Source organism: Xenopus tropicalis, chromosome 7 (genome assembly GCF_000004195.4).
Source record: "Xenopus tropicalis strain Nigerian chromosome 7, UCB_Xtro_10.0, whole genome shotgun sequence".
NCBI classification, from domain to species: domain Eukaryota; kingdom Metazoa; phylum Chordata; class Amphibia; order Anura; family Pipidae; genus Xenopus; species Xenopus tropicalis.
The window spans coordinates 129,417,629-129,432,147 of NC_030683.2; the positions used below are offsets into that span (position 1 = coordinate 129,417,629).

The 14,519-nt window shown below is 48.3% G+C and overlaps 2 protein-coding genes across 2 annotated transcripts in view; one reads left to right on the forward strand and one right to left on the reverse strand.

The window, feature by feature from the left end:
- Positions 1-2,925: 2,925 nt before the first annotated feature.
- Positions 2,926-6,655, reverse strand: LOC116412262 (dispanin subfamily A member 2b-like). The gene is made up of 2 exons (XM_031906109.1): positions 6,402-6,655; positions 2,926-3,353 (listed from the first exon to the last, which is right to left on the reverse strand). Exons 1-2 carry the CDS (start codon positions 6,603-6,605, stop codon positions 3,186-3,188), a joined length of 372 nt encoding a protein of 123 aa, XP_031761969.1. The 5' UTR covers positions 6,606-6,655; the 3' UTR covers positions 2,926-3,185.
- Positions 6,656-11,321: 4,666 nt separating this feature from the next.
- The window catches only part of atp4a (ATPase H+/K+ transporting subunit alpha), a 21,234-nt gene continuing 18,036 nt past the window's right edge, over positions 11,322-14,519 (forward strand). Inside the window, exons 1-2 of the mRNA XM_031906369.1 lie at positions 11,322-11,406; positions 12,743-12,874. Coding sequence (XP_031762229.1) covers positions 11,395-11,406; positions 12,743-12,874 — 144 coding nt within the window. The 5' untranslated portion in view covers positions 11,322-11,394. The remainder of the gene's footprint in view (positions 11,407-12,742; positions 12,875-14,519) is intronic.

Below are 14,519 nucleotides of genomic sequence, written 5' to 3' on the forward strand. Positions count from 1 at the left end.
CTATATATCTGTAACCTTGTTATGGGCTAAGGGGGCCCAGCCTGAAGGCCAGTTAGGGGGGATTTGGGGTGAGTGCTTATTTGTGCCCTGGGTACCCTGGAACTATAGCAGGGTGACTGTTACCCCAATGTTTCTATATATCTGTAACCTTGTTATGGGCTAAGGGGGCCCAGCCTGAAGGCCAGTTAGGGGGGATTTGGGGTGAGTGCTTATTTGTGCCCTGGGTACCCCTGGAACTATAGCGGGGTGACTGTTACCCCAATGTTTCTATATATCTGTAACCTTGTTATGGGCTAAGGGGGCCCAGCCTGAAGGCCAGTTAGGGGGGGATTTGGGGTGAGTGCTTATTTGTGCCCTGGGTACCCCTGGAACTATAGCGGGGTGACTGTTACCCCAATGTTTCTATATATCTGTAACCTTGTTATGGGCTAAGGGGGCCCAGCCTGAAGGCCAGTTAGGGGGGGATTTGGGGTGAGTGCTTATTTGTGCCCTGGGTACCCCTGGAACTATAGCGGGGTGACTGTTACCCCAATGTTTCTATATATCTGTAACCTTGTTATGGGCTAAGGGGGCCCAGCCTGAAGGCCAGTTAGGGGGGGATTTGGGGTGAGTGCTTATTTGTGCCCTGGGTACCCCTGGAACTATAGCGGGGTGACTGTTACCCCAATGTTTCTATATATCTGTAACCTTGTTATGGGCTAAGGGGGCCCAGCCTGAAGGCCAGTTAGGGGGGGATTTGGGGTGAGTGCTTATTTGTGCCCTGGGTACCCCTGGAACTATAGCAGGGGGACTGTTACCCCAATGTTTCTATATATCTGTAACCTTGTTATGGGCTAAGGGGGCCCAGCCTGAAGGCCAGTTAGGGGGGGATTTGGGGTGAGTGCTTATTTGTGCCCTGGGTACCCCTGGAACTATAGCGGGGTGACTGTTACCCCAATGTTTCTATATATCTGTAACCTTGTTATGGGCTAAGGGGGCCCAGCCTGAAGGCCAGTTAGGGGGGATTTGGGGTGAGTGCTTATTTGTGCCCTGGGTACCCCTGGAACTATAGCAGGGTGACTGTTACCCCAATGTTTCTATATATCTGTAACCTTGTTATGGGCTAAGGGGGCCCAGCCTGAAGGCCAGTTAGGGGGGGATTTGGGGTGAGTGCTTATTTGTGCCCTGGGTACCCCTGGAACTATAGCAGGGTGACTGTTACCCCAATGTTTCTATATATCTGTAACCTTGTTATGGGCTAAGGGGGCCCAGCCTCAAGGCCAGTTAGGGGGGGATTTGGGGTGCTTATTTGTGCCCTGGGTACCCCTGGAACTATAGCGGGGTGACTGTTACCCCAATGTTTCTATATATCTGTAACCTTGTTATGGGCTAAGGGGGCCCAGCCTGAAGGCCAGTTAGGGGGGATTTGGGGTGAGTGCTTATTTGTGCCCTGGGTACCCCTGGAACTATAGTGGGGTGACTGTTACCCCAATGTTTCTATATATCTGTAACCTTGTTATGGGCTAAGGGGGCCCAGCCTGAAGGCCAGTTAGGGGGGGATTTGGGGTACTTATTTGTGCCCTGGGTACCCCTGGAACTATAGCAGGGTGACTGTTACCCCAATGTTTCTATATATCTGTAACCTTGTTATGGGCTAAGGGGCCCAGCCTGAAGGCCAGTTAGGGGGGGATTTGGGGTGAGTGCTTATTTGTGCCCTGGGTACCCCTGGAACTATAGCAGGGTGACTGTTACCCCAATGTTTCTATATATCTGTAACCTTGTTATGGGCTAAGGGGTCCCAGCCTGAAGGCCAGTTAGGGGGGGATTAGGGGAAATAACAGGAGCTGATATCCCATAGCTCAGTACGGAACCCTGTATCCTCCTCGTGGCTTTAGGACACAGTAGCGCTTAGATTGCAAGCTCTGTGGATCATCTAGTTACTGTACTTTATATTTTCTCCCCAGCACGTGTATATAATTAATGGTGCCCTGTGTGAATACAGTAAATCAGTAAATGGGAGGCGGATGGAGGCAGATGTGACCCACTCCTCTCAGTTCTGCCTACTCCCTGCACTTGGGTTTTGTGGCCAGACATTTCCTGTTGCTTCTGCATGACATTTCAGTTACCATTTCAAATGCCCCAATAAACTTTTCACCTTCAGAAATACAACGTTGTCCTGTACCCTCTGTGCTTTTCCCGGTAACACTGGGGAGCTGCCATATTGATTCCCTTAAAGCGACGGTTCACCTTTATGTTAACTTTTACTATGGCTATAGAATGGACAATTCCAAGCAGCTTTTCAATTGGTCTTAATTATTATTATTATTATTTTTTTAATTATTTGCCTTCTTCTTCTGACTCTTTGCAGCTTTCAAATGGGGGTCACTGACCCCGGCAGCCAAACCCTATTGCTCTGTGAGGCTCCAGTTTTATTGTTATTGTTACTTTTTATTCCTTATCTTTCTATTCAGCCCCTCTCCTATTCATATATCAGTCTCTCATCCAAACCACTCCCTGGTTGCTAAGGTAATTTGGACCCTAGCAACTCTTTCCAGGTTTCAAATGGGGGTCACTGACCCCGGCAGCCAAACCCTATTGCTCTGTGAGGCTCCAGTTTTATTGTTATTGTTACTTTTTATTCCTTATCTTTCTATTCCTATAAATATCAGCCTCTTATTCAAACCACTTGCTGATTGCTAAGGTCATTTGAACCATAGCAACCAGAAATTCCCAACTTTTTGCTTAACAAAAAGTGAAATAATTAAAAAAAAAATGAAGACCAATTGCAAACTGTCTCATCATACTAAACATTAACTCAATAGTGACCAACCCCTCCATCCCAGCATTAGCACTAAGCCCCCTGTTTACTTACTGCAACTTCCTCCGTGTAAAAGGAACTTTCCATGAAAAATAAAGAGAGAGATTCTAACAAAATGCACCGCAAGTTTTTTTGGGTAATTTTATTGCAACATTTTAGGGACAAAGCTCATTTGTACGCAAAAATTATTTTTTTTTGTAATTAAAAACAAAGACGTGTATTTTAGTAACTGTTGATTTCACCCGATAAATGTACCAGTTGGATCAGTCCAGATTTTCTCTCCCGAAAGGGGCGGAGCTTAGAGATATTGAATCAAGAAATGGATTAAATGGGGGTGTGGCCTATCACATCCCTGGTTTCCCAGTGGAGGATGCTGGGATGCGCCGGCTCATTTGGAATAATCATGAATGGAATTGTTTGGGAAGCAGACCACATAGACTATGCAGCAGATGAGAATCACAATCCCGAATACGAAGGCGGCGATGTTCAGTCGGAAGGCCGTTTGCGAATAGCGCGCGGCGGAGTCCGTGTCACGCCGGGCGAGGGCGTCTCTTGTCTGGGGGAAAAGAAGAGACGGAGTTAATTGTTCCATCCTGGATCTCTGTAACTCAGAACCGGCCTGATCCATTCCTATAGACCAGGGGTGGGCAAACTTTTTGGCTCAGGGGCCACATTGACTTACAGACGGCCCGGGCCAGGCCGGGCCAGGCCGGACCAGCGTTATGCCCAGGGCCGCCATTAGAAATCACGGGGCCTCTCAGCTCCCACCCAGCATCCTGCAGCTCCCCACCCCAGCATCCTGCAGCTCCCCACCCCAGCATCCTCCAGCTCCCCCCTAAGCATCCCACCCAGCATCCTCCAGCTCCACTCCCCAGCATCCTGCAGTTCCCCCCAGCATCCCACCCAGCATCCTCCAGCTCCACTCCCCAGCATCCTGCAGTTCCCCCCAGCATCCCACCCAGCATCCTCCAGCTCCCCACCCCAGCATCCTCCAGCTCCCCCCTAAGCATCCCACCCAGCATCCTCCAGCTCCACTCCCCAGCATCCTGCAGTTCCCACCCAGCATCCCACCCAGCATCCTCCAGCTCCACTCCCCAGCATCCTGCAGTTCCCACCCAGCATCCTCCAGCTCCACTCCCCAGCATCCTGCAGTTCCCCCCAGCATCCTACTCAGCATCCTGCAGCTCCCCCCAGCATTCTTCCCATCATCCTCCTCAACATCCTCCCACCAGCTCCCCCCCAGCGACCTACAGCTTCCTTTGGCTCCATCCTCCAGCGACCTCCTGCCTCCTCCGGCTGTGTCAGTCCCCCGGCTCCCGCTGCAGCTGAAGTTTTTTACGGTTGTGCCCCGTGCGTTCTGACGTCACGCGCACGCACGGGCGCAACTAATCAGGAGTTGGTGGGCCGGATTAAAAAGGTAAATGGGCCAGATGTGGCCCGCGGGCCGTAGTTTGCCCACCCCTGCTATAGACTATGTACTGTATGTACTAGTATCCCTTGTTCCAACTGACACCCCTAATTCCAACAAACTGCAGTAATAATGAGACCCGGGGGCACCTTCTGTCTGTTCATCTGTGTGCCCAGTAACACACACCCTTACTAACTGGGACACTATGACTTATTTTGGGGTGCTGTAACGTTATAGAGACTCCCCGGTACAAATGTACATAATAAAATGCAGGCAAACAAGGATGATAGTGGTACTTTCTGTCTAGAGAGTGGGGGAATCCTGTTATAGGGGTGTTTCACCTGTAAGTTAACTCTTAGCATTTGATTAAATGGCCTATTTCTAGCAACTTTTCAATTGGGCTTCATTATTTATTTATTATAGTTTTTTAATCATTTGCCTTCTTCTTCTGACTCCTTGCAGCTTTCAAATGGGGGTCACTGACCCCGGCAGCCAAACCCTATTGCTCTGTGAGGCTCCAGTTTTATTGTTACTGTTACTTTTTATTCCTTATCTTTCTATTCAGCCCCTCCCCTATTCATATACCAGTCTCTCATCCCTGGCTGCTAAGGTAATTTGGACCCTAGCAACCCTTTCCAGCTTTCAAATGGGGGTCACTGACCCCGGCAGCCAAACCCTATTGCTCTGTGAGGCTCCAGTTTTATTGTTATTGTTACTTTTTATTCCTTATCTTTCTATTCAGCCCCCCCCCTATTCATATACCAGTCCCTCATCCAAACCACTGCCTGGTTGCTAAGGTCATTTGGATCCTAGCAACTCTTTCCAGCTTTCAAATGGGGATCACTGACCCCGGTAGCCAAACCCTATTGCTCTGTGAGGCTCCAGTTTTATTGTTATTGTTACTTTTTATTCCTTATCTTTCTATTCAGCCCCTTCCCCTATTCATATACCAGTCTCCTGTTTAAACAACGGCCTGGTTGCTAGGGAAAATAAGACCCTAGTAACCAGATAGCTGCTGAAATGCCTAACTGGAGAGCTGCTGAACAAAAAGTCAAATAACTGAAAACCCATAAAAAATGAAGACCAATTGCAAGTCATCTAATATCAGTGTCAATTTCTACACCTTACTAAAAGCTAATTTAAAGGTGAACTACCCATTTACAAATTCAAAGACCCCCAAAAAGGGATAGAAGTCATTCAGTTGGAAGCCCTGGGGGTTAACGAGTCTGTGTAAACACTTAATATACAACTGTGTATGATAGAAGCCACATAGGCTCAGCGCTAACTGCACCCCACCTGAAAGGCTATAATGTATAGGCGGCAACCTTCTCCAACCTCTATATACTGGGGGGGGGGGGGGTAGCAACCATTATACATATCTATAACCTACAGAAGTGCTGCTCAATTTATGCTCAAGCTTTCCTGGGAGAAAAATTCTTTGGTCAGGCTCCCCTGTGCTAAAAACAAGGTTACAGATATATAGAAACATTGGGGTAACAGTCACCCTGCTATAGTTCCAGGGGTACCCAGGGCACAAATAAGCACTCACCCCAAATCCCCCCCTAACTGGCCTTCAGGCTGGGCCCCCTTAGCCCATAACAAGGTTACAGATATATAGAAACATTGGGGTAACAGTCACCCCGCTATAGTTCCAGGGGTACCCAGGGCACAAATAAGCACTCACCCCAAATCCCCCCCCTAACTGGCCTTCAGGCTGGGCCCCCTTAGCCCATAACAAGGTTACAGATATATAGAAACATTGGGGTAACAGTCACCCCGCTATAGTTCCAGGGGTACCCAGGGCACAAATAAGCACTCACCCCAAATCCCCCCCTAACTGGCCTTCAGGCTGGGCCCCCTTAGCCCATAACAAGGTTACAGATATATAGAAACATTGGGGTAACAGTCACCCCGCTATAGTTCCAGGGGTACCCAGGGCTATCTGGTTGCTATGGTCTTCATCACTCTGGAAACCAGGTGGGTAGTTCCAGTGACAGGCCAGGAGATGAACAAAACACAGTCTGAACAGAAATATACAAAGAAGAATAATGATCTGGCTTCAGTATTAACCTGCTTTTCTTTTTGGGTCGTGGGGTCAGTGACCCTAGCAACCAGATAGCTCTTTACATTTTAGTGTAATATAAAGGTAAAAGGTTTAAACTCTATATGTGCATCCAAAATGGCCGACCTTCCTACCTGTATGGAGTAGAGCAGAGCAGCCAGCCCCAGGGGTAGGCAGCAGCACACCAGATTCGCTATAGAGACCCCCAGGTAATCTCTAACCCTCTCCTGAGGCACCGCCGTCACCGGGGGGCGACTGTTCCCCTCTCCCAAAGAGCTGGGTTGTTGGTAGGTGCCGGGCATTTGGGAGTAGGCGTCCTGCTTATATGGGTGCTGCATGGTTCCCTTCTTCCCGGACTCTCTGCAGGGATGGCAGTGGCGCTCTCTATAGCCCTGTCCTGAACAGGCAGTTTGAGGTTTTACAGAAAGGAATCACTTCCCCTTTAATCTTTATAATTGTTGATGCACAGGGTTTTTGGCTACTTGGCACCCTCCCCGGGGGCCACATCTAACGTACATAAGTATCTAGATATAATGCACCTCTGATCAGTAATTCTCTGGATACTATTGGAACACTGTAGTATGGGGGACAATCTGATCCCCCCATTGTAAGCAGCAGTCCTGCCCTGCTTTATGGCTGAGATTCTAGCTATCTGTATAACAGAGCATTCTGTCACAGTGGCACAGATCCTATCTGATCCCCCCATTGTAAGCAGCAGTCCTGCCCTGCTTTATGGCTGAGATTCTAGCTATCTGTATAACAGAGCATTCTGTCACAGTGGCACAGATCCTATCTGATCCCCCCCATTGTAAGCAGCAGTCCTGCCCTGCTTTATGGCTGAGATTCTAGCTATCTGTATAACAGAGCATTCTGTCACAGTGGCACAGATCCTATCTGATCCCCCCATTGTAAGCAGCAGTCCTGCCCTGCTTTATGGCTGAGATTCTAGCTATCTGTATAACAGAGCATTCTGTCACAGTGGCACAGATCCTATCTGATCCCCCCATTGTAAGCAGCAGTCCTGCCCTGCTTTATGGCTGAGATTCTAGCTATCTGTATAACAGAGCATTCTGTCACAGTGGCACAGATCCTATCTGATCCCCCCATTGTAAGCAGCAGTCCTGCCCTGCTTTATGGCTGAGATTCTAGCTATCTGTATAACAGAGCATTCTGTCACAGTGGCACAGATCCTATCTGATCCCCCCATTGTAAGCAGCAGTCCTGCCCTGCTTTATGGCTGAGATTCTAGCTATCTGTATAACAGAGCATTCTGTCACAGTGGCACAGATCCTATCTGATCCCCCCCCCATTGTAAGCAGCAGTCCTGCCCTGCTTTATGGCTGAGATTCTAGCTATCTGTATAACAGAGCATTCTGTCACAGTGGCACAGATCCTATCTGATCCCCCCATTGTAAGCAGCAGTCCTGCCCTGCTTTATGGCTGAGATTCTAGCTATCTGTATAACAGAGCATTCTGTCACAGTGGCACAGATCCTTGGCACTTGCGCTTGTGTTTGTAAAGTAGTCCTTTTGGCTAAACATCTATTGTGTTTGTTTTAACCTTCATGCTCTGTTACTGGAATGAATTCCCTTCCCGTGATAACGTATCTAAAGAATAACATAACAGCAGCTCTACATACCCGAATATCTGTTCATTGTTCTTTAATTGTGTAGGTATATTTGCACAATATACAGAGGTTTATATTACAGCTTATGGAATGTCCGCCTGGAGTCTGCTAAAGCCTCGCAATATCTGTAACCATGTATATAAGCCATTAAGCTTATAGCATAGGTATTCCCCTGTACTAAGCACAATTCAGCAGAAACAGCCCCCTAAGTTTGCCCATAGCCTGTACAGAGGGATACCATAAAACTATGGCACATAGGGATTCCCCTGTACTAAGCACAATTCAGCAGGAACAGCCCCCTAAGTTTGCTTATAGAATGTACAGAGAGATACCAAAAAACTATGGCACATAGGGATTCCCCTGTACTAAGCACAATTCAGCAGGAACAGCCCCCTAAGTTTGCTCATAGCCTGTACAGAGAGATACCATAAAACTATGGCACATAGGGATTCCCCTGTACTAAGCACAATTCAGCAGGAACAGCCCCCTAAGTTTGCCCATAGCCTGTACAGAGAGATACCATAAAACTATGGCACATAGGGATTCCCCTGTACTAAGCACATTTCAGCAGGAACAGCCCCCTAAGTTTGCTCATAGCCTGTACAGAGAGATCCCATAAAACTATGGCACATAGGGATTCCCCTGTACTAAGCACAATTCAGCAGGAACAGCCCCCTAAGTTTGCTCATAGCCTGTACAGAGAGATACCATAAAACTATGGCACATAGGGATTCCCCTGTACTAAGCACAATTCAGCAGGAACAGCCATCCATGATCAGATTGCGTTTCCTCCATTGCTAGAACTATTGTGCATTATTACAGAATTTGTTACCTTTGAATAAAGACACATTTCCTGTTGTTGCGGTTGATGCAGTAACTTTCACAGAACTATCACTACTAATATGGAAATCAAATAAAAAGAATAATAATGTTGAAGAAAATATAGAAAGTGAGAAGTGAGTTCAAATGGAGTGCAGTGGCCGCAGTTATATAAAAACACACTGTTACACAGCAAATAATTCCCTCTGCCATTTAACCTTTTATTCTTCAACCAACAAATGTATTTGTAGCTGTAATATTGGTGTGTAGGCGCCATCTCAGTGCCTTGTGCCTGAGTCTGAGCTTTCAGCCAGCGCTACACATTAGACCTGCTTTCAGCTAACCTATTGTTTCTCCTACTCCCATGTAACTGGAGGAGTCCCAAGCTGGACTTGGATTTCTTACTATTGAGTGCTATTCTGATACCTACTGGGAGCTGCTATCTTGCTCCCTTCCCATTGTTCTGCTGATCGGCTGCTGGGGGGGAGGGGGGGGGGGATATCACGCCAACTTGCAGCGCAGCAGTAAAGTGTGAGTGAAGTTTATCAGAGCACAGGCCACATGGCTGTGGCACCCTGGGAAATGAGGAATATGGCTAGTCTCTTACAGGCTGTCATTTGCTAAGAGACAGTTCCCTGTAAGAGAGAGTCTTTCATCTTGTCTCTGTGGGTTGGAAATACTAACATTCCACCTGGTTGGAAAGTCCGGGTCTCCCCCCAACTCTGCGCCAAATTCCCCCAAAGCGAAAGAACATTCATTTCCTGCTGTAACCGAGACCTGCGTTTGATCTCAGGCTGATTAATGAGTTGTTTCTCCAGTGCAGAAATACATTTATTCTCTCACATTTTGTACAGATAACAATGGCTGTTGCTGAATATATACAATGGGGGTTCTTCTTCAGGTGTGGAAACCAAAATGGTGGATATAAAGGCCCATGTCTCTAAGCCTGATGGGTAAAATACCTAGAAAGCAAAGGGGATTATATACTATGGGGGTTCTTCTTCAGGTGTGGAAAACAAAATGGTGGATATAAAGGTCCATGACTCTAAGCCTGATGGGTAAAATACCTAGAAAGCAGAGGCGAATATATACAATGGGGGTTCTTCTTCAGGTGTGGAAACCAAAATGGTGGATATAAAGGCCCATGTCTCTAAGCCTGATGGGTAAAATACCTAGAAAGCAAAGGTGAATGTATACAATGGGGGTTCTTCTTCAGGTGTGGAAACCAAATTGGTGGAGATAAAGGCCCATGTCTCTGAGCCTGATGGGTAAAATACCTAGAAAAGCAAAGGAGATTATATACAATGGGGGTTCTTCTTCAGGTGTGGAAACCAAAATGGTGGATATAAAGGCCCATGTCTCTAAGCCTGATGGGTAAAATACCTAGAAAGCAAAGGGGATTATATACAATGGGGGTTCTTCTTCAGGTGTGGAAACCAAAATGGTGGATATAAAGGTCCATGACTCTAAGCCTGATGGGTAAAATACCTAGAAAGCAGAGGCGAATATATACAATGGGGGTTCTTCTTCAGGTGTGGAAACCAAAATGGTGGATATAAAGGCCCATATCGCTAAGCCTGATGGGTAAAATACCTAGAAAGCAAAGGGGATTATATACAATGGGGGTTCTTCTTCAGGTGTCGGAAACCAAAATGGTGGATATAAAGGTCCATGTCGCTAAGCCTGATGGGTAAAATACCTAGAAAGCAAAGGGGATTATATACAATGGGGGTTCTTCTTCAGGTGTGGAAACCAAAATGGTGGATATAAAGGTCCATGTCGCTAAGCCTGATGGGTAAAATACTTAGAAAGCAAAGGGGAATATAAACAATGGGGGTTTTTTAAGTCCAGTCCCATATTTTCATAAATGACGGACACACACATACAAGGGGGTGGAGGCATGTGTTGCCGTGGGCCTCCCTTTGTTGACAACCGTCCAACCATCAAACACACACACAAGCAATAAAAACACCCCCGTGCCTCAGTGGTAACTTGTACTTACTAACACAATATTAACCCCCTTATGTAATAAAAGGCACTAAGTTTGCCCAGTAATCCATAGAAACCAATAAGATGTTTGCTTTTGAACAGGTGCCTGCAGATTGGTTGCTATGGGTTACAGCTCCAGGGCAAACTTAGTGTCTTTTATAATATAACCCCATATCCTACGTAGCTTTAGCTGCCCCCCACCAAGGCCCTTCTCTCATACTGGGGCCCCAAGGGCAAATGCCCTCTCTGCCCTTCTGTCCAATCAGCCCTAGAGGGAGGGAGTCGTAACATTATGGAAATACCCCAGTTTGATACAATATTTGGAGTCGGTGCTTAGGGAACAATTAAGAACAATTAAATCAAATCAGAGAAAATTGGTGAAAATATTTTGAATTTTTTTCCCCTATATTTGGGCAAGAATGTGCCCTTTGTACAGAGAGTGTTGGGCCGAGGAGGGGGATGAAGGGCAGGACAAGGTGCCATAATCTTATCGTCCTTGTTTTATCCCAGCTCAGCCATTGGCTACAGGCAAAAGACGTAAAGTAGCGAATCAAAGGGGAGGGAGCGATGCCCTTTCTGCCCCTGGGGGGGGTAAAGCCCTTGGGGTTTATAAGGCACTGATGAGACCAAGCCAAGATTTGTCAGCGCCATCCTTAATTCTGGACTGATCCCCCCCCAGAACATCATACAAGATGGGGAAAAAGGTAAGTGCAGAGAATAACCCCCATCACTTGGGGCAGAATTGGCCGATTTTTGTCCCCTTTTTGATGATTTTGATTCACTAATACCCGGGGTCGGGGCAATGGAGGGGCTTCTGTATCTCCGATTGCTCTCATTTTCCCTACAATCGTTTCATTTTCCACAACTTCATAAAGAGCTGGGTAGGTTTTAGTTGGGAAAAAAGGAAATGAAGCAAAAGAAAATTTTTTATTTTTTTTTCTCAATTTTTCAAAATATTCAAAATTCCATGAAATGGTAAAAATAAGCGGTTTCATTTCCTATTTGTGTATCACTTGTTCCACTCGCGTAATTTCACTTCCGATTTAATCTGCATTAATATAGGTTTCACTTCTATCTTGGCCCATTACTATAGGGCACTGGGGGGGCATTAATCTCTCTCACAAAATCAACTGACTTTCCTACTTACTCCTAACAGTTTGACGGGGGATTAGAGCGAGATTTGGGGGGGCTGATACCCCAATGTTTCTATATATCTGTAACCTTGTTATGGGCTAAGGGGGCCCAGCCTGAAGGCCAGTTAGGGGGGATTTGGGGTGAGTGCTTATTTGTGCCCTGGGTACCCCTGGAACTATAGCGGGGTGACTGTTACCCCAATGTTTCTATATATCTGTAACCTTGTTATGGGCTAAGGGGGCCCAGCCTGAAGGCCAGTTAGGGGGGGATTTGGGGTGAGTGCTTATTTGTGCCCTGGGTACCCCTGGAACTATAGCGGGGTGACTGTTACCCCAATGTTTCTATATATCTGTAACCTTGTTATGGGCTAAGGGGGCCCAGCCTGAAGGCCAGTTAGGGGGGGATTTGGGGTGAGTGCTTATTTGTGCCCTGGGTACCCCTGGAACTATAGCGGGGTGACTGTTACCCCAATGTTTCTATATATATTTGAATTAAACATATTTTTAAGCTATTTCTGTGAGTTTGGGACACTTTACTGATATGAGTAGATAAAATGACTCCTAATTCTCCTTGCTGCAATGTTTGTATGAAGCAGAGAAAACAAAGGGACTGGGTAGAATTTATATCTGGACGACAGAATAATAATATCAGCCAATCGCTGGTGCGACTCCAGATAACGTATCTCGTTCTTATCAAGGTCTCATTGGTGACATTGTGTTGGAACCAAGAATTGCGCTTGGTTTTTATGAACCCAACGCAGGGAAGGGAAAGCCTGTGTATGAGGGACATGGTTATAAAGTGGGAACAGCAAATAAAATGTAGAAATAAGTCCCAGTGAGAGTTAATTTGGGGGTGAAGGTGCCTGAGGGGCCACAGAAGTAACATGGCGGCGCCTTTGTGTCTCAGGAACAATACGACATGTACGCGGTGGAGATGGAGCGAGAGGAAGATGGAGGGATGGACGTCAAGATCAAAAAGAAAAGCAAAGGCTCCAAGAAGCAAGAAAAGCTGGAGAGTATGAAGAAAGAGATGGACATTGTAAGAAATGGGGGGAGGCTGGGAATGGGGGAGGCTGGGAATGGGGGAGGCTGGGAATGGGGGAGGCTGGGAATGGGGGGGCTGGGGAATAGGGGGAGGCTGTGAATAGGGGAGGCTGGGAATAGGGGGAGGCTGGGAATGGGGGGGGCTGGGAATGGGGGGGCTGGGAATAGGGGGAGGCTGTGAATAGGGGGAGGCTGGGAATGGGGGGGGCTGGGAATGGGGGGGCTGGGAATAGGGGGAGGCTGGGAATAGGGGGAGGCTGGGAATGGGGGGGGCTGGGAATGGGGGGGCTGGGAATAGGGGGAGGCTGTGAATAGGGGGAGGTTGGGAATAGGGGGAGGCTGGGAATGGGGGGAGGCTGGGAATAGGGGGAGGTTGGGAATAGGGGGAGGCTGGGAATGGGGGGAGGCTGGGAATGGGGGGGAGGCTGGGAATAGGGGGAGGTTGGGAATAGGGGGAGGCTGGGAATGGGGGGAGGCTGGGAATAGGGGGAGGCTGGGAATGGGGGGGAGGCTGTGAATAGGGGGAGGTTGGGAATGGGGGGAGGCTGGGAATGGGGGGGGGCTGGGAATGGGGGGAGGCTGGGAATGGGGGGGAGGCTGGGAATGGGGGAGGCTGGGAATGGGGGGGCTGGGAATGGGGGGGTTACTATAGATCTCATATAACAATATCATATAAGGGAGAGAAAAGGTATAACTGACTATAAGCCAACACTGGAATAATAGCCCCTGTTAGATGCCCCTCCTGATAAACTGCTCCCTTCTACTTACCCCCCCGCTCCCTACCCCTCCTGCTTACTGCCCCATCCTACCCCTTCTACTTACTGCCCCTCTCCCTACCCCTCCTACTTACCCCCCCGCTCCCTACCCCTCCTGCTTACTGCCCCATCCTACCCCTTCTACTTATTGCCCCTCTCCCTACCCCTACTACTTACGGCCCCTCTCCCTACTCCTTCTACTTACCCCCCCACTCCCTACCCCTCCTACTTACCCCCCACTCCTTACCGCTCCTACTTACTGCCCCACTCCCTACCCCTTCTACTTACCCCCCTCTCCCTACCCCTCCTACTTACCCCCCACTCCTTACCCCTCCTACTTACCCCTCCACTCCCTACCCCTTCTACTTAGCCCACGCTCCCTACCCCTCCTACTTACCACCCTGCTCCCTACCCCTTCTACTTACCCCCCCTCTCCCTACCCCTCCTACTTAGCCCATGCTAACTTCCCCCCCTACTTTCCCCTCTCGCTCCCTACCCCTTCTACTTACCCACCCGCTCCCTACTCATTCTACTTACTGCCCCTCTCCCTACCCCTTCTACTTATTGCCCATCTCCCTACTCCTCCTACTTACCACCCTGCTCCCTACCCCTTCTACTTACCCCCCCTCTCCCTACCCCTCCTACTTAGCCCATGCTAACTTCCCCCCCTACTTTCCCCTCTCGCTCCCTACCCCTTCTACTTACCCACCCGCTCCCTACTCATTCTACTTACTGCCCCTCTCCCTACCCCTTCTACTTACTGCCCCACTCCCTACCCCTTCTACTTACTGCCCCACTCCCTACCTGTTCACCACTCTATAACTCCCCTCCCCATTTAATTGCCCCTTCCCTCCCCCACCTGCTGCACCTTTCCCCTCTCTGGGT

Coding starts and splice junctions, on each gene's coding strand:
- LOC116412262 (XM_031906109.1), bottom strand. CDS start 6,605: ATGCAGCACCCATATAAGCAGGACGCCTACTCCCAAATGCCCGGCACC. Junction 3,354..6,401: donor CTCTGCTCTACTCCATACAG/GTAGGAAGGTCG, acceptor CTTTTCCCCCAG/ACAAGAGACGCCCTCGCCCG.